General features: G+C 44.0%; 1 protein-coding gene across 1 annotated transcript in view; it reads right to left on the reverse strand.

The window, feature by feature from the left end:
• The window catches only part of LOC148039768 (spatacsin carboxy-terminus protein), a 151,449-nt gene that overhangs the window by 24,806 nt on the left and 110,534 nt on the right, over nt 1-16,109 (reverse strand). The window contains exons 15-16 of the mRNA XM_087693879.1: nt 12,127-12,186; nt 11,673-11,998 (exon numbers count right to left, since the gene is read on the reverse strand). Coding sequence (XP_087550005.1) covers nt 11,673-11,998; nt 12,127-12,186 — 386 coding nt within the window. The remainder of the gene's footprint in view (nt 1-11,672; nt 11,999-12,126; nt 12,187-16,109) is intronic.

A 16,109-nucleotide genomic window follows, 5' to 3' on the forward strand; every position in this document is an offset into this window, starting at 1 on the left:
CAAGAAAATGGCATTCTTGAACGGAAGAACTGAAGTGTGATCAAGATGGCGCACACCATGATGGAGCACCGACAGACACCTCAGTTTCTGTGGGCCGAGGCTGTGGCTACTGCAGTCCACATCCTTAACCGATCCCCCACTTCCGGCGTTGATGGGATGACACCTTTTGAGACCTACTTTGGGACTAAGCCCGATGTTTCTTATTTTAGGGTTTTTGGGTGTGATGCCTATGTTCACATTCCCAAGGCCCATCGTAATAAATTTGAAGCAGCTTCCCAAAGACAAGTGTTTGTTGGCTACAGCTCTCAGTCCCAAGGCTATCGTTTGTATGATCCCGTCAAGCGGGATGTGTACACCAGTCGAGATGTGCGGTTCGTGGAGGTTCCGGCCATAGCAGCAGGTGAGGAGCATCCCGTTTTTGGAGATCCAAGGGAGAGTTAGGCTCCCACGACAGTTCCTTTGGAGCCCCGCCTTTTGATTCTGATTCTGTTTCTGATACAGAGTCTACTGTTCCACCGGTCACCCCCGAGGAGTTAACACTGGTGGATATCCCAGAGTCTTCAGTTGATGGAGAGAGACGAGGAGAGGTCCGGCCACCCCCTCGTTGGGCCCGTGACACACTCCGTGATTCAGGGATCGAGAAGATCCCTGAGGAGTGGGGACCGCAAGATGGTCCGCGGCGGTCACAGCGGCACCAGGCACATTCTACGGAGCTTGTTTGCTCTAACTATTGTTTGATGACCCGTGTTATGCAGGATCGAGAGCCCACCTCCGTGAAGGAGGCTTTACAGTCCGCACCATGGAAGCAAGCTATGGAAGCCGAGTTGGAAGCTATTGAGAGGAATGGCACTTGGTCACTCGTGCCTCACCCCCCGAATAAGAAGGTGATTGGCGCCAAGTGGGTCTTCAAAACCAAGTACCTTAGTGATGGTTCTTTGGACAAGCACAAGGCTCGTCTTGTTGCTAAAGGTTTTGCATAGCGCCCAGGCATTGATTGTCATGATACTTTTGCCCCCACTGCTCGTATGGCGACTATTCGAACTATTCTTGCCTTGGCTGGCCATAGGAGATGGCCTGTCTACCAGTTGGATGTGAAGTCGGCCTTCCTCAATGGTGATTTGAAGGAGGAGATCTATGTAGAGCAGCCTCCTGGCTTTGGATCTTCAAATGGGAAAGTCTACAGGTTGAAGAAGGCCTTGTATGGCCTCAAGCAGGCTCCGCGTTCATGGAACGAGAAGATTGATTCGTTCCTTCAGTCACAGTTGGGATATCGGCGTTCCAAGGCCGATCCGCAGCTTTATGTACACACTTCCGAGGCTGGTTGTGTGCTTTTTGTGTTGCATGTTGATGATTTGATTGTCACGGGTGATCATGCACAGAAGTTCAAAGAGACGAAGGCAGCTTTACATCGGACGTTCGAGATGACGGACTTGGGTCTACTCCATTTCTTTCTGGGCCATGAGATTTATCAATCTCAAAGGGGGATTTTCATCTCTCAGCAGAGATATGTACAGGACTCTTGGTTTCTTTTGCGATGGAGGATTGTCGGACCATTTCTACTCCTATGGATCCGAATTGGAAGGCCACTTCCCATTCAGCTTCTCCCATGGCGGATGCTTCCCGCTATCGTCAGTTGATTGGATCATTGATTTGGCTCCTCAACACTCGTGTTCATCTTTGTTTTGCTGTTGGGCTTTTGGCAGGGTTCATGAGTGAACCTCAGACGGTGCATTGGCAGGCTACCCAGAGGATACTTCGGTATTTGAGGGGGACATCTGATTTAGGGATTCACTATCCAGCAGGTACAGGTGGTTCAGATCTTGTACTTGCAGGTTGGAGCGACTCGGATTGGGCCGGTGATGTGGACCACAGGCGGTCTACTACAAGTTACTGTTTTACCTTGGGTGCAGGTGTTATCTCATGGGGTAGTAAGAAGCAGCCCACGATAGCCCTTTCGTCTCCTGAGGCGGAGTATCGGGCCGCGTCTTCCACCACATGTGAGATTGTGTGGCTTCGGAGATTGTTGGAGGAGCTTGGCTGCCCCCAGACTCGTCCTACTTTGCTGCAATGCGACAATGAGAGTTGCATTGCCTTGGCCCGGAATCTTGTTTTTCATGCCTGGACGAAGCACATAGAGATCCAGTACCACTTCACCAGAGAGAAGCTTCTGGATGAGACCATCACCGTGGAGTACTGCAAGACGGAGGACAATCTTGCAGATTTGTTTACGAAGGCGCTTTCCCAAGCTCTACTTCGGAGCCATTCCAGATCCCTCAGGCTTCTGCCCCGCCCAGGTTCTGAGAGGGGGTGTTAGAGATCAGTCACCTGGGACTGCAGTCCACAGTCCAGTCGGACTGCCACGTGGCAGTCCGACCTGCTTCCGTACAGTCGGCTGCATTTAATGCAGCCGACATGCAGTTATCTAGCGCCCAGATTTTGGCTATTTATAGCCGCGATTTCTAGGAGTCTCCCACACTCTTCTGCTCGCAGATTACAGGCTGGAGGCTCACGCAAACTCCGTCTCTGTTCGCAGATTTCAAACAGGAGATCGTGCAGACTGCAGCGGACTTCGAGGTGAACAGCAGGTTGCATCGTCGAGGTGGAGACACGCAGTCCAGCGCACTGCGCCCATGTACATATCTGCATATCTTTGTATACAGCAGATCTTCATCTTCCACTGTCTCTTTCTCTCTCTTCTCTTTGCGTTCTCTCTCTCTCAATCCTACGCTTCCGCACCGCTGCACTCTGACAAGATCTTATTTCACTTTCTTAGATATTGGGGCTGTTGGCACAATTGGACCATTCGGAATGCTTTTCTTTTTGATTTGGCCTCTAATGTTCAGGGACATATTGCTAGGCTTAAAGGTCTCTTGCATTGGCAAATAGATGTCATTCGGCACTCTGACTTACTCCCTCAGGAGGACTTACTTTTCTGGCATATGGCAATTTCCTCTGCGTCTTTGCCATGATTTTTGTAACTCTTTTGTTGTTTAGTACTTTATAAATATAACATCCATTAGGGAGAGAGAGAGAGAGAGAGAGAGAGAGAGAGAGAGAGATGTTTAATATGGTTTCATTAAGGGCCGAAACATTCTGCATAATATCTTAAATGTGCAAATGGCTATTGACTATGCAAGGCACTCTAATCAGGAAATGGTATTGATTCAATTGGATTTGGAAAAGGCTTTTGATTATTTAGACTGGTCTTTCATTGCAGAACTTATGTCTACTTATGCCTATGTTCACATTCCCAAGGCTCATCGTGATAAATTTGAAGCAGCTTCCCAAAGACAGGTGTTTGTTGGCTACAGCTCTAAGTCCCATGGCTATCGTTTGTATGATCCTGTCAAGCAGGATGTGTACACCAATCGAGATGTGTGGTTTGTGGAGGTTCCGGCCATAGCAGCAGGTGAGGAGCATCCCGTTCTTGGAGATCCAGGGGAGAGTTGGGCTCCCGCGACAGTTCCTTTGGAGCCCGTGCCTTTTGATTCCGATTTTGTTTCTGATACAGAGTCTACTGTTCCACCGGTTATCCCCAAGGAGTTACCACCGGTGGATATCCCAATGTCTTCACCTGATTGGAGAGAGACGAGGAGAGGTCCGGCCTCCTCCTCGTTGGGCCCGTGACACACTCCGTGATTCAGGGATCGAGGGGGTCCCTGAGGACTGGGGACCACAGGATGGTCCGCAGCGGTCAAGGAGGCACCAGGCACATTCTACGGAGCTTGTTTGCTCTAACTATTGTTTGATGACCCGTGTCATGCAGGATCGAGAGCCCACCTCCGTGAAGGAGGCTTTACAGTCCGCACCATGGAAGAAAGCTATGGAAGCCGAGTTGGAGGCTATTGAGAGGAATGGGACTTGGTCACTCGTGCCTCGTCCCCCGAATAAGAAGGTGATTGGCGTCAAATGGGTCTTCAAGACCAAGTACCTTAGCGATGGTTCTTTGGACAAGCACAAGGCTCGCCTTGTTGCTAATTTCTCTTCTTCTTTCTCTCTTTTTCTCTCTTTAGCTCATTCTCCTCTTTCCTCTCAGCTTCATTCATTGCAAGTGGCATCAAAGCATCACACTTTGGTCCTTTTCTTCTTTTCTCTTTCTTGTTTTTCAAGTCTCAAACCCTAGTTACTTAGGCTATAAGTACAAGTATAGCAAGAAAGACCATAGTTAGTTTCAACTTTTTTGAGCAAGCAGGAGCTATGGCTGGAGACTTAGACATATTTGGAGGTAAAATGGCTAATTTAGCAGGTCGCCACTTCTTTTTATGCAAAATTTCAGACTGACCCTGATGGCGAGAGGTCACTTTGTAGGGGATCCTTGGAAGGAGGAGTTGAGGGTGCCAAGGGGACTCTGGGTTAATGAGCGGGATACATAGGAAGGGGTTAAACACCTAGTCACATTGATCGAGGTATATAAGGTGTAAGAGTTCTAGTTTAGGGTAACTAGTTATTATCAAGAACATACTCTTCAACTTCATCTCTAGTTTCCATGGCTTCCTCCTCCTTTCTCCCCTTTTTTTGTTCTTTCTCTCTCCTCTTCTACTCAGCGCCCAAGAATTGATTGTCATGACACTTTTGCCCCCACTGCTCGTATGGCGACTATTCGAGCTATTCTTGCCTTGGCTGGCCATAGGAGATGGCCTGTCTACTAGTTGGATGTGAAGTCGGCCTTCCTCAATGGTGATTTGAAGGAGGAGATCTATGTAGAGCAACCTCCTGGCTTTGGATCTTCAGATGGGAAAGTTTACACGTTGAAGAAGGCCTTGTATGGCCTCAAGCAGGCTCCGCGTGCATGGAACGAGAAGATTGATTCGTTCCTTCAGTCACAGTTGGGATATCGGCATTCGCAGGCCGATCCACAGCTTTATGTACACACTTCCGAGGCTGGTTGTGTGTTTTTTGTGTTGTATGTTGATGACTTGATTGTCACAGGTGATCATGCACAGAAGGTCCAAGAGACGAAGGCAGCTTTACATCGGACGTTCGAGATGACGGATTTGGGTCTACTCCATTTCTTCTTGGGCTATGAGATTTATCAGTCTCAAAGGGGGATTTTCATCTCTCAGCAGAGATATGTACAGGAGCTCTTGGTTTCTTTTGCGATGGAGGATTGTTGGACCCTTTCTACTCCTATGGATCCGAACTGGAAGGCCACTTCCCATTCAGCTTCTCCCATGGCGGATCCTTCCCGCTATCATCAGTTGATTGGATCATTGATTTGGCTCCTCAACACTCGTGTTGATCTTTGTTTTGTTGTTGGGCTCTTGGCAGGGTTCATGAGCGAACCTCAGATGGCGCACTGGCAGGCTGCCCAGAGGATACTTCGGTATTTGAGGGGGACATCTGATTTAGGGATTCATTATCCAGCAGGCACAGGTGGTTCAGATCTTGTTCTTGCAGGTTGGAGCCACTTGGATTGGGTCGGTGATGTGGACCACAGGCGGTCTACTACAGGTTACTGTTTTACCTTGGGTACAAGTGTTATCTCATGGAGTAGCAAAAAGCAGCCCACAGTAGCCCTTTCGTCTGAGGCGGAGTATCGGGCCGCGTCTTCCACCACATGTGAGGCTGTGTGGCTTTGGAGATTGTTGGACGAGCTTGGCTGCCCCCAAACTCGTCCTACTTTGCTGCAATGCGACAATGAGAGTTGCATTGCCTTGGCACAGAAACCTGTTTTTCATGCCCGGACGAAGCAGATCGAGATCCAGTACCACTTTATCCGAGAGAAGCTTCTGGATGAGACCATCACCGTGGAGTACTGCCACACGGAGGACAATCTTGCAGATTTGTTTACAAAGGCGCTTCCCCAGGCTCTACTTCGGAGACATGCCAGATCCCTCAGGCTTCTGCCCCGCCCAAGCTCTGAGAGGGGGTGTTAGTGATCAGAGCCAGGCAGTCCAGTCGGACAGTAGCCAAGCTGTACAATCGGACTATACAGTCGGACTGCCACGTGGCAGTCCGACTTGGTACAGTACAGTCGGCTGCATTAAATGCAGCCGACAGGCAGTTATTTGGTGTCCAATTCTTGGCTATTTATAGCCAGGATTTCCAGCAGTCTCCCACATTCTTCTGCTCGCAGATTACAAGCTGGAGGCTCGCGCAAATTCCGTCTCTGTTCGCAGATTTCGGACAGGAGATCGTGCAGACTGCAGCGGACTTCGAGGTGAACAGCAGCTTGCATCGTCGAGGTGGAGACACGCAGTCCAGCGCACTGCGCCCGTGTACATATCTGCATATATTTGTATACAGCACACTTTATACAGCAGATCTTCATCTTCCACTCTCTTTCTCTCTCTTCTCTCTGCGTTCTCTCTCTCTCTCAGTCCTACGCTTCCGCACCGCTGCACTCTGACAAGGGTTGCCTCTCCAAGTTAAGATCTTGGTAAATTGCCTTTTTTGTTAAGAAATTGCTCGTGCTTATAGCAATCCATACAAGTTTGACTCAATGCATTTAGAAAATTTATTGAATAATGAAAAAATCCTAATACACTAAGTTTGCAATACAATAAAAAAGAAAAGTACACTAGACCTCCCCCATGCTAGTTGCAATTCCCTTTCCAAGTGGGAAACAAATTGCCACATCGAAGAGTTTCGAACCGTGATCTCGATGATGAGAGGTCACTCTGTAGAAAGTCCTTGGGCAAGAGGAGTTGAGGGTGCCACGGGGGGACTCTGGCCAATAAACTCTTAGACTCCTAGGAATTGGCCAAGCTCCTATGTGACTTAGGATGGGTTTCTTGAGACCCCAGGTACTAGTTGAGGACAAAAATTGTAAGCGCTGCACATAGCAGCCTCTGGAAACCCCAAAGCACTGCCTTTGGTCACATGAGGAGACGCAGCTCGTGTGGAGAGGAGCATGCCGCATCCTTCGCCGTATAGCACTCAGTCTTGGATATATCTCATGGGGAGCTTTCTGCTAGTAGGCAGTCAGCCAAGGCCGCCACCTTCTGTATGAGGTCGGGATGCAGGACATGATATTCATCATCGAGGCAAGGTCATGCCCACTGGTCGGCTTGGAGGCTCTACCCATCCGCCAGGTACTGGAGCCCACAGCAGACCGCTCCGAGGTATGAGAGATCATAGGGAGTCTTACTGGATGGCATATCTAGAAGACACGGATGATGAATCATTTGCGAAGAGGATATGGGTTAATAATGCGATATGCAGTTTATACTTCCATGTTTAAAGGAGGTATACTATTTTAATTCCGTTCTATAATAATGGACATTAATCTAATTTTAATTCATTGCACTGCATAAAGCTATTTATTAGAAATGCATTTATGTGGCCTTTATTTTGCTTGTTCTATTGAAAATAGTAATGACTAAATTCCTCCATCGTGAGCTAATTTTTCTAAAGCATTTAAGACGAAAAATGCATCCTATTTCCAACAATTATCCTTACACAATTGAATTATAACAATACAAAATAAAAAAATTAGGAAGGAAAACCTGGGCTTGGGGTGAGATGTCCACGTGGATGCTAGGAGACGATCCTCCTGCGGCGGCTGCGCCTTGGGCTTTCTTAGGAGGCATCGTGAATGCAGCATTTCCGTCGTGGATGCAGCTTTACAACTCCTTTTTGAAATTCCACCGTGGCTCCCTTTGCGATAACTTGCTCCGTCCGTCAGAAGCAGTTTTAGAAGGCTTCCTCCTTGAAGTAGGGATTTCGAAAAAGGGGATGTTTCAAAATCTTTCGCGGATAAGACCCATTAAAGCCAATTACACATACAGTACACCTTGGGCACCGGAACTTCAGTTTTTGTACCCAATGCAGAAAGCACCTAGTACTCTCTTTTTATGGCATGGGCTCTTCTTCCATAAGTCTCCAAGCCAATAACATCAACATCTGCTCTGTGGATAGATGCAAGTGTTTCAGCTATAGTAGAATTAAACACTCACAATCACAGCACAACACCTAGGGGTCCTCAAATTAGGTGCGTCCAGTGACCTTGGTGGACTGGCTCCATCCGTAGTCCCCTAGCCCTTTTTACATCCCCTACTTTGCATCAGCTCCAGCTAGTCTGTTGAGCATGAGCACTCTATTGTAATCAGTTTTTTTGAGTAATATAATCAGCCACATTTTATCGGAGAAAAAAAAAAGTGGCACATGTATTAAGTCTAGATGAGAGAGAAGAAGCAAGAGACAAAATCCTGCAATTCAACTGTCAAACATTGACTAGCATCAATTTTTCCAAATTTTCCCCTTGATTTAAGCACATGCCAACACAAATTGGATCTTCTATACTTGCAAGCGAGTTACCCTAGCTGTAGATGAGCTTTCTCAAATCTCTTATAATATCTCAAATTTCTAGCAAATCCCCTTGTTATCTGACTGAGATTTTAATGGCATGCTTCTTGAGACATATAAGTAATTCCTAAATTCTACTAAAATTAGGTCTATAATAGTAAATTAGGGCCGAGAAAATCAGATCACTGAGGGAGAAGAGATGAGCAGCAAATTAGAGAAAATTCTTTAACTCGAGACTCTCTCTAGCTCATACTATCTACCCCGGTCCTCAAGACACTAGAGTTCGGGAATTAGTATTCCTTCATAATGTGTTTGCTACATAAGCATTGTATTCTATTCAAATTCATTTAGATTCTTATTCACTATATTCATTGTCTCTAAGTTACCCTAACCCTAACTGTGTTCTTTTATCATTTTGTGCTATTGTCGTACGATTATATTCGAGTTCCTGTGTTGGGGGTATTTCTTCACATAGCATTACAACTAGGTTCTCTTTGAAGAAACCTAGACCTTGATCTAAAAGCTCTTCTCAAGAGCCACGAACCACAATAGGTCAAATGATTTCAAACACGTCTACACTAATTCCGTCCCCAAAAGACCCTATGCATAGAATTGAGCATGAATGACATCCACTACCAACTCCACAACGTTCCGACATGGCAAGAGATTCTTCTAACCACATCGGTGACATCACCGATGAGGATTTGCAATTGATCTTGGTTCATAGAGTTAGGAAAGCCAAAGAGCTACATCGACAAGCTTTAAATAAAAGCTATATGCATAAGGTATATTTGGTTCTTTCTCACTAGATTAATACACAAGTTTCCTTCACAAACATAGTGACCTTATAGCACGAGACCATGATATTATACATGTTTCTCCTACAATGTCAAGCCATCCATCAAACAAGACTTCAACCTATACTTTTTCCTTGCATCTTTCAATGGCTCTAATTGAACCTCTGCATGCCTTCTCCTTCCTAAGCTTTTCTGTGCATAGTGCTTTTGAGGATGGTCCCTCCTGTTTGCATGCAATGTGGCCGATGGCTTTTATGGTTTGCTTTCATTGCTCTATTTTAGCCATGTGGAAGGGAATGGCACACCTAATGAGCAATCTCATCAACTCTCAAGTTGCCTCAGCTATGGCTTTATTTGGCATAGCAACCTATATGCTAGCCCTCTGTAATGAATCTCTAGAAGCAACTGAAACATCAAGCAGAGGCAAAGGAGTCCTCGTTGCACGTGACTCAAAGACTCGAGCTAAAATGGAGGCACTTGCAACACGTGTTGATGCAACCCTACTTTTCTTTGATGGTCCAACTGCACTTGTGTTACCCTCTTGCTAAGTTGTGGCTAAGTCTTGATCTTGTTCTGCATGAACTACGAGAAGACCAAGCCGTTGCCTCCTCCATAGATCAAGAGAAAGCTTCACATCTGTTGCCATGTTTGCGCATGGAGGTGTGTCCCTTCTCAACGCATTAGCAAGATGGTCTTTGACCGTAGTGACACCCTATTTTCACCATGCCACAATAAATGCATTTGCAATCCACCTTACCCCTCATACGAGTTTAAAAGAGTAATATGGTACCAATTAGGATGTTGGACCATGGTAATTGTTGGCTGTAAGTTGCCCAAATATCAAACAAAAGACACAAAAGCCTAAAATAGTGCACACATGGCTGGCAAGACTAAAAATTTCTTGTATCTTGGCTGAAAATTGCAGAAATTCAGGTCTGAAATCTGCAGGAAAACAAGCTGAATGGTCACAAACAAAAGGCACACAAGGCTGAAATAATGCACACATGGCTGGCAAGACAAAATTTCGTATAACTCACCGAAATTTGCAGAAATTCAGGTCTGAAATTTGTAGGAAAACAGGCTGAATGTTCACAGCTGAAGCTTATCTTTCGTGAAGAGAGATTTCAACGTTACTGAGGTCGCCATGGGCTGGTATACAGCAGTTGGGGCAGGTTACAAGCAGTTCAAGCAGATGCAGCAGTCCAAAATGTGCATGCAAGAAGTGAAATGAGCAATGACAATAAAAACACAGCCAGAAGGGGGGGTTTATCCTGCCCATCACCCGACCTCCCCATGGCATCGTTTCCAACAAGAAACAAAAGTCTCCAGAAACAGCCATCCCATTTCAGCAGGTTTGAAATGTCGTTTCTAGAAACTATGTTAATAGGACTGATCTCAATAGCAATCTCATCTTAAGAAATAAGCTCAAAAGATACGCAAAGACAGGCTTTTTTGCAGACTAAAGTAAAACAAGTTGAAAAGAAAAATACAAAGCAACCCTATAAGGGACTTCCATATCAAGGAATATGTAACAAGGGGAAGTCTATTACAAAGCTTGAATGAATAGCCAGTTGGGAAGTGTATAATACCAGACCATGGGGATCTGGAAAATAAAAAATGTGCCAGAATCCCATTTTCTGAGAAAAGTATCTCTCCTCCTCATAGTCTCCAACCTGCCTTGTATTGAGTATGCATAATCTGTGTCCTAATCCAACAGAGTGTCTCTGCAGTAGATATGTCCAAAATATCAATAGCCTCGCTACATTTGGCTGTCCATATGTACCAAGCAAGAATGCTAGCTATGAGCTCCCATCTATGTCAATGCCCCTGAGTGCACAATGTTTGTGAGAAATCTGGCATCATAGTCCTGCTCACAAGCTGCCCTGAAATAAGATAGGCATGAGTCTGCATGGCACCCCTGTACATCATCATATACACAAGTTGTGCCTCTAATATGTGACCCAAGCAACCATCCCCAACATAGCAATCATAAGAGTTTGTAGTGCAGTAAACACCATCCTAAGGGCTCCCCTACGTACCTCTTGAGCCCTTGGGCAATCCCATATGCAATGCCCCTAAGTCTTCTCATGCTCCCTGCATCTAACGCAAGGGACAGGGATTGACACAACTTTCACCAAAAACTGATGGTATTCCCTTAATGACATTGTTGTATTTTCAAGCCATGAAGATTCCCACCATGGATATCTGAATGAAGTCTTCACTTCCACAAAAAACCTGATTGCATTCCGTTAATAACATTTTTGTATTTTCAAGCAGTGAGGATCCCACTATGGACATCTGAACAAAGTCTTTGCAAGTACTGAGGAAACACAAACCTCAACACCAAAGGGAAGCAGATGACATGCATAACTTGGGACACAATCTCAAAAAGTTGTGACAGATCAAAGAACAATTGGATACTCCAGATTTGACTATGGTGGTTCAAGTCAGAAGCACCTATAGCTCAAAGCACTACGAGGCTTCTACACAAAAAGATTTCAGAAGTTTTGCTTGGATACCTGCCCTTTGTCTAGAAATGTGGTGCCCAGGGGAACCTATTGTCAATACTTATTCAATTTTATAGGATGGGCAGTCTTATGTTTATGATTTGTTCCCAAAAGGTCATACCTGGCAGCTGTAATCTCCAGCCACACCGTCAAGCACGATACAGGAGTAGTATCTGAGAAACAAGAAGCAACAACAGCTAGAAGAGGCCAACGTAGGTCCTTGGCTTTTAGCAACAATGCTGTCCCTGGATGCCTTTTGTGCTCACAGTCAGCAAGGATATCAAAAAGCTCAGATCTGTACGTAGCAGCACAAGCTCGAAGCCTGTCAAAAGGTAGAGCTGATGGAGTGGTGGAGAGAGGACTCTGCTTTTGCCAAGCTGCTTGTGAACTTTTCAGAACTGTTAAAATGTGACTGCGTAATCGCGTATCTGTGAACTCTGAGGTGGCCTGCAGAAAAAAATCCTATGGTAAATATGACATAATTTGCATGATACTTTACTGATAGCTGCAAAATGTCAGGCAGAACAATCATCCTCCCTAAGGTTCACATTAAGAAGGCTAGGTTCAGACAGTACCACTGAAATTAACATATCTAAAGGGCATCCCTCCAACTGTGCTTCGGCAAGAAATCCAACCTGTGATTGACAGAGAAGTCAACCATGAAAACAAATTGAAATAAATCACTTTACCAGACATGAGAAACAAAGAAGCATAAGAACAATTTTTGAAACATCCTCTATTTGGCAAGATGGCAAATCTACAAGCTAAGAAGTGCACATTAACAACATGCAAAGAATGAGAATACTAAAATCTTGTCATGTACCAAAAGATAAATGCAAATGCTCCACTCAAAAAACTGAAATGAAATGTTCGTGCAGACACATGGAAAGACAAATGCACAGCCCCCAAACAACATACCTGCACACACTTTTCTTATACCTCTCAATGTTGAAAAGAATCCACCTGTGGGACTCCTTATAATAATAGCCATCTGAAACAAGGAAAAGCAAGTCCACTTGCACATGTTGCAGCTGAAGGAAATCATTAAAAATCTGTTGACATGTCGGTTGGGCAGTACGAGATACCATGTAATTGAACTCACATACACACTCACACACAGACATTAAGACATTAGTCTCCTAAAGTTACAAATCACAAGAGTAGTGAAGCCTGCACAGACTGCAAAACACAAGCTGGACAATGGAGATGACCGTTTGGAATGTCTCAACAGCAGCTAGCTGGACTCTATAGCAGCAAAATGCAGCAGCAGTAAGTCATCTATCACATCATCAGGCTGTAAGAGATGTCACCAGCTGAGGGTGGCCTACATAGGAGCTGGCAGCCCGCAAAAGGCAGCTGGAAAGGTAGCAACTGGTGGTGGTAGTAGGTGATTGATGTGGCAGCAGCTGTGTGTGATGCTCCATTCATTGCACGATGTCCTCTAGGTGGGCAGCAGTAAGTAGAAGATGGCAATCAGCTGTTGAATGACCAGCAGCTCCTCCAGATGTGTGGTATGGGCAGCAATGTGAGAGTAGCAGGCTGATGGCGTAAGGCCTTAACCTATGCTTGTATTGCACTAGTGTAGTTTGTAATATTCTACAAGTGAAGGAATAAGGCTGAATTACATGGATAAGAGCCACTGCCTTTTTCAAATGTCTTCTTGGATATATCTGAATATGTAGCACAAGCCCTATGTTTGGATGCAGCATCTGGAGAGGCATAGAGACATGATGGTTTAGATAAGCTTCCAACGGTCTCTAACCCCATGACTATAGTCTAGAGATTTGGATAGGGGAGATTCACTGTATAGACCAAATGAATACTTTTGCTTCTTGGCCAAGAATGAAGATATTGTAGATGACATTGTTGTTGACCAAGAGTCAAGAGACACTCTAACAACACAACATTGGATGATTAGAAATAGCCCCTATTCTTATAGAGATGGTCTACCAAGTTTCCATTTAATAATCACAAAGCCATACTCTTTCAAATTGGTGGATTTCAATTATTCCCTCTTCGTTTTACTCGTTTGTATCAACTTAAGGGTCAATAGTAAAAAGATTACTCCATAATACACCTATTTCAAATCTAGTGTCTTGGCTACATGTGCAAGCTTGCATTAAAATTGAACACACCCTATTGTTACCATATTCTCAGTAGTGATCTATGTGAACGCACTTAGGATCACCATGGCACTTTTGTCCCACACTTGAAGATTTTTAACCCTAGCTTTGTAAATCTGCCATTGTAACATGGAACAGGTTTTGGGGATGGGAACAGGAACGGGAACGGAGACACGGGCAGGAATTGCTATCCCCTATTACCGTGAAAGGGGAGCCAGCTCTAATATGGGGATGGGACTGGGATGGTATGGGAATGGGATGGGAGTGGAACGCAAAGCTAGAAAATCTGCCCATTGACTCTAGGGAAAATTTAGTTCTATAAATCTTCTAGTTGATACTATAGAATACACACTGTGTTGTATGGTCTCAAGCTTCTTCTTTCCAAGTAGTGTGTGCATCCTTGCAATCCTAAATCCAACATTTTGTATAAGAGCAAATTTAAGTCCTTATAGAGAGTTGTCAAGACCCTCCTATTCATCTCCTCTAATTGGCACAAGATTCGAGAGAGTATTTGTAGGTTGATTAATACTGTGGGAAAGCCCATAGGGCATGGTATTTTCATATTTTGTTTTCAAATTTGCTTTGGGCTCCATTTGCACTACTGCTAGTACAGCACAAGCTATTTTGTACTATTTTACCAAATTCCCCATAGTGTTTATTTTGCACATGTTGGTTTTGTGTAGATTTTCCTCTATACAAACAACTTTCACATCAAGTGCAGCCAATATTCATGGTTGACAATGATTAAGTATTCCATATGTTGGTTATCACAAAGAAGTCCAATGGAATCAAGTATCCATTGAGTGGACTTATGGTATGCATCATGTATTGGTTACAAAAGGATTGTGAAACATTGTGTATGGAATTGATTGTATCCTATTGTGGCTATGGAAGTTGCAAGTGCAATAGAAACATGTGACGTTAGGATGTTGCAAGTTCCAATTCATTTGACTTAACACTAAAGCACCACTACCTTCTAATCAACAGACTAGCTTGAATGGCTCAGACGTTGATTGCCATACATGTTACATGTAACACAACCCCACATATGCACTCATGCAAGACAACTGAAGATGCTTGGGATACATGGATGAAGGTGACTTTATGGACCATTTTCAAACAAAGTTAAAAATCTTAAGATGCAGTTAATTGCTGCAGATAACAATTTTGCTAGACAATTAACTTGTGCAAAGTATTCTCAATAATCTTATTGATTCTTATCAAAGCTTTACATCTCTAATGACTCCTCTTATCATGTTAAAGAAGTTAGTAAAATTGTGTTAATTGATGCTAATTGTGCGGTAATACAATTGTTCCATCTGGTTTAATGTGTCGTGGCTTGCACAAGCTCGATCATTATGGAAAATGCGGCATGTGCAATCACAGATTCGCATGTTGTTTCAAACACAAAACTTTTGCATGCACATTTTGATTATCTACAACTTGCTAGTTTACTTTGCCTACAGAAATCTAAAATGTTGTCTTCATTGCCCACCCTTGAGGCGCCTATAAAGCGTATTAGTTAGGCCTGCATATCGGGTAAAATGTAACATGCATGATCGTTCCTGATCATTCTTACATCAAGCCTTCAACCATCAGCCTACTACTATCACATTGCTGCCCATACAACATCTAGATGAGTTGTTGGTCATTCAGCAATTCTTTGCCATGAGGACAAAACAATGCACTAACAATTGACTCTATTTATATAGGATTTTGGTGCATTTGTTCTGCTATTCAAACTTCAAAATAAAGCCATTTAATTTTTATAATCAGCATCAGATGCTTTTTGGGGCTGTTTTAACGAGAACTATTTAGGGATTAATGCACCCAATTAATGATAGCAATACATGACTAGTGCGAACCCTAATATTATTGGCTTGACACCTTGATTCACGCCACTAACACTTTTGTTTGCCCTAGCTCTTTCTTCATATGTATTTTAGGCTGTGTCTAGATGTATGGCTTAATCCTTACCTTATTTGGCCCTTTTTTTGTAGCATATACTAGTTTTGCAATAGAGGATGGTCTCAATATATAGTGCCCATTTCATTTTGTCTTTCCCAACGCAACATGACCTTTAGAGTATCTCTGAATCATTTATGGAGTGTTTGTCTTGGAATTATGAAAAGTTTCTAATTTGACCTATATTTAATGTTGTTATCTAGATGTATGGTTTAATCCTTACCTTATTTGGCTCCTTTTCTTTTCAGCATGTACTAGTTTTGTAGTAGCGGATGGCCTCAATATGTGGTGCCCTTTCCATTTTGTTTTTCCCAATGCAACATGATCTTTAGAGTGACACCTTTAGAGTATCTCTGAATCATTTGTGGAGTGTTTGTCTCAAAATTATGAAAAGTTTCTAATCCGACATGTATTTAATGTTGTTGCTTTCCCTCCTCATTCTAAGAATGGAGCCTCCATGCCATAGTAAC

Source organism: Lygodium microphyllum, chromosome 2, assembly GCF_053477565.2.
Source record: "Lygodium microphyllum isolate KBCC chromosome 2, Lygodium_microphyllum_v1.1.10, whole genome shotgun sequence".
Taxonomy (NCBI): domain Eukaryota; kingdom Viridiplantae; phylum Streptophyta; class Polypodiopsida; order Schizaeales; family Lygodiaceae; genus Lygodium; species Lygodium microphyllum.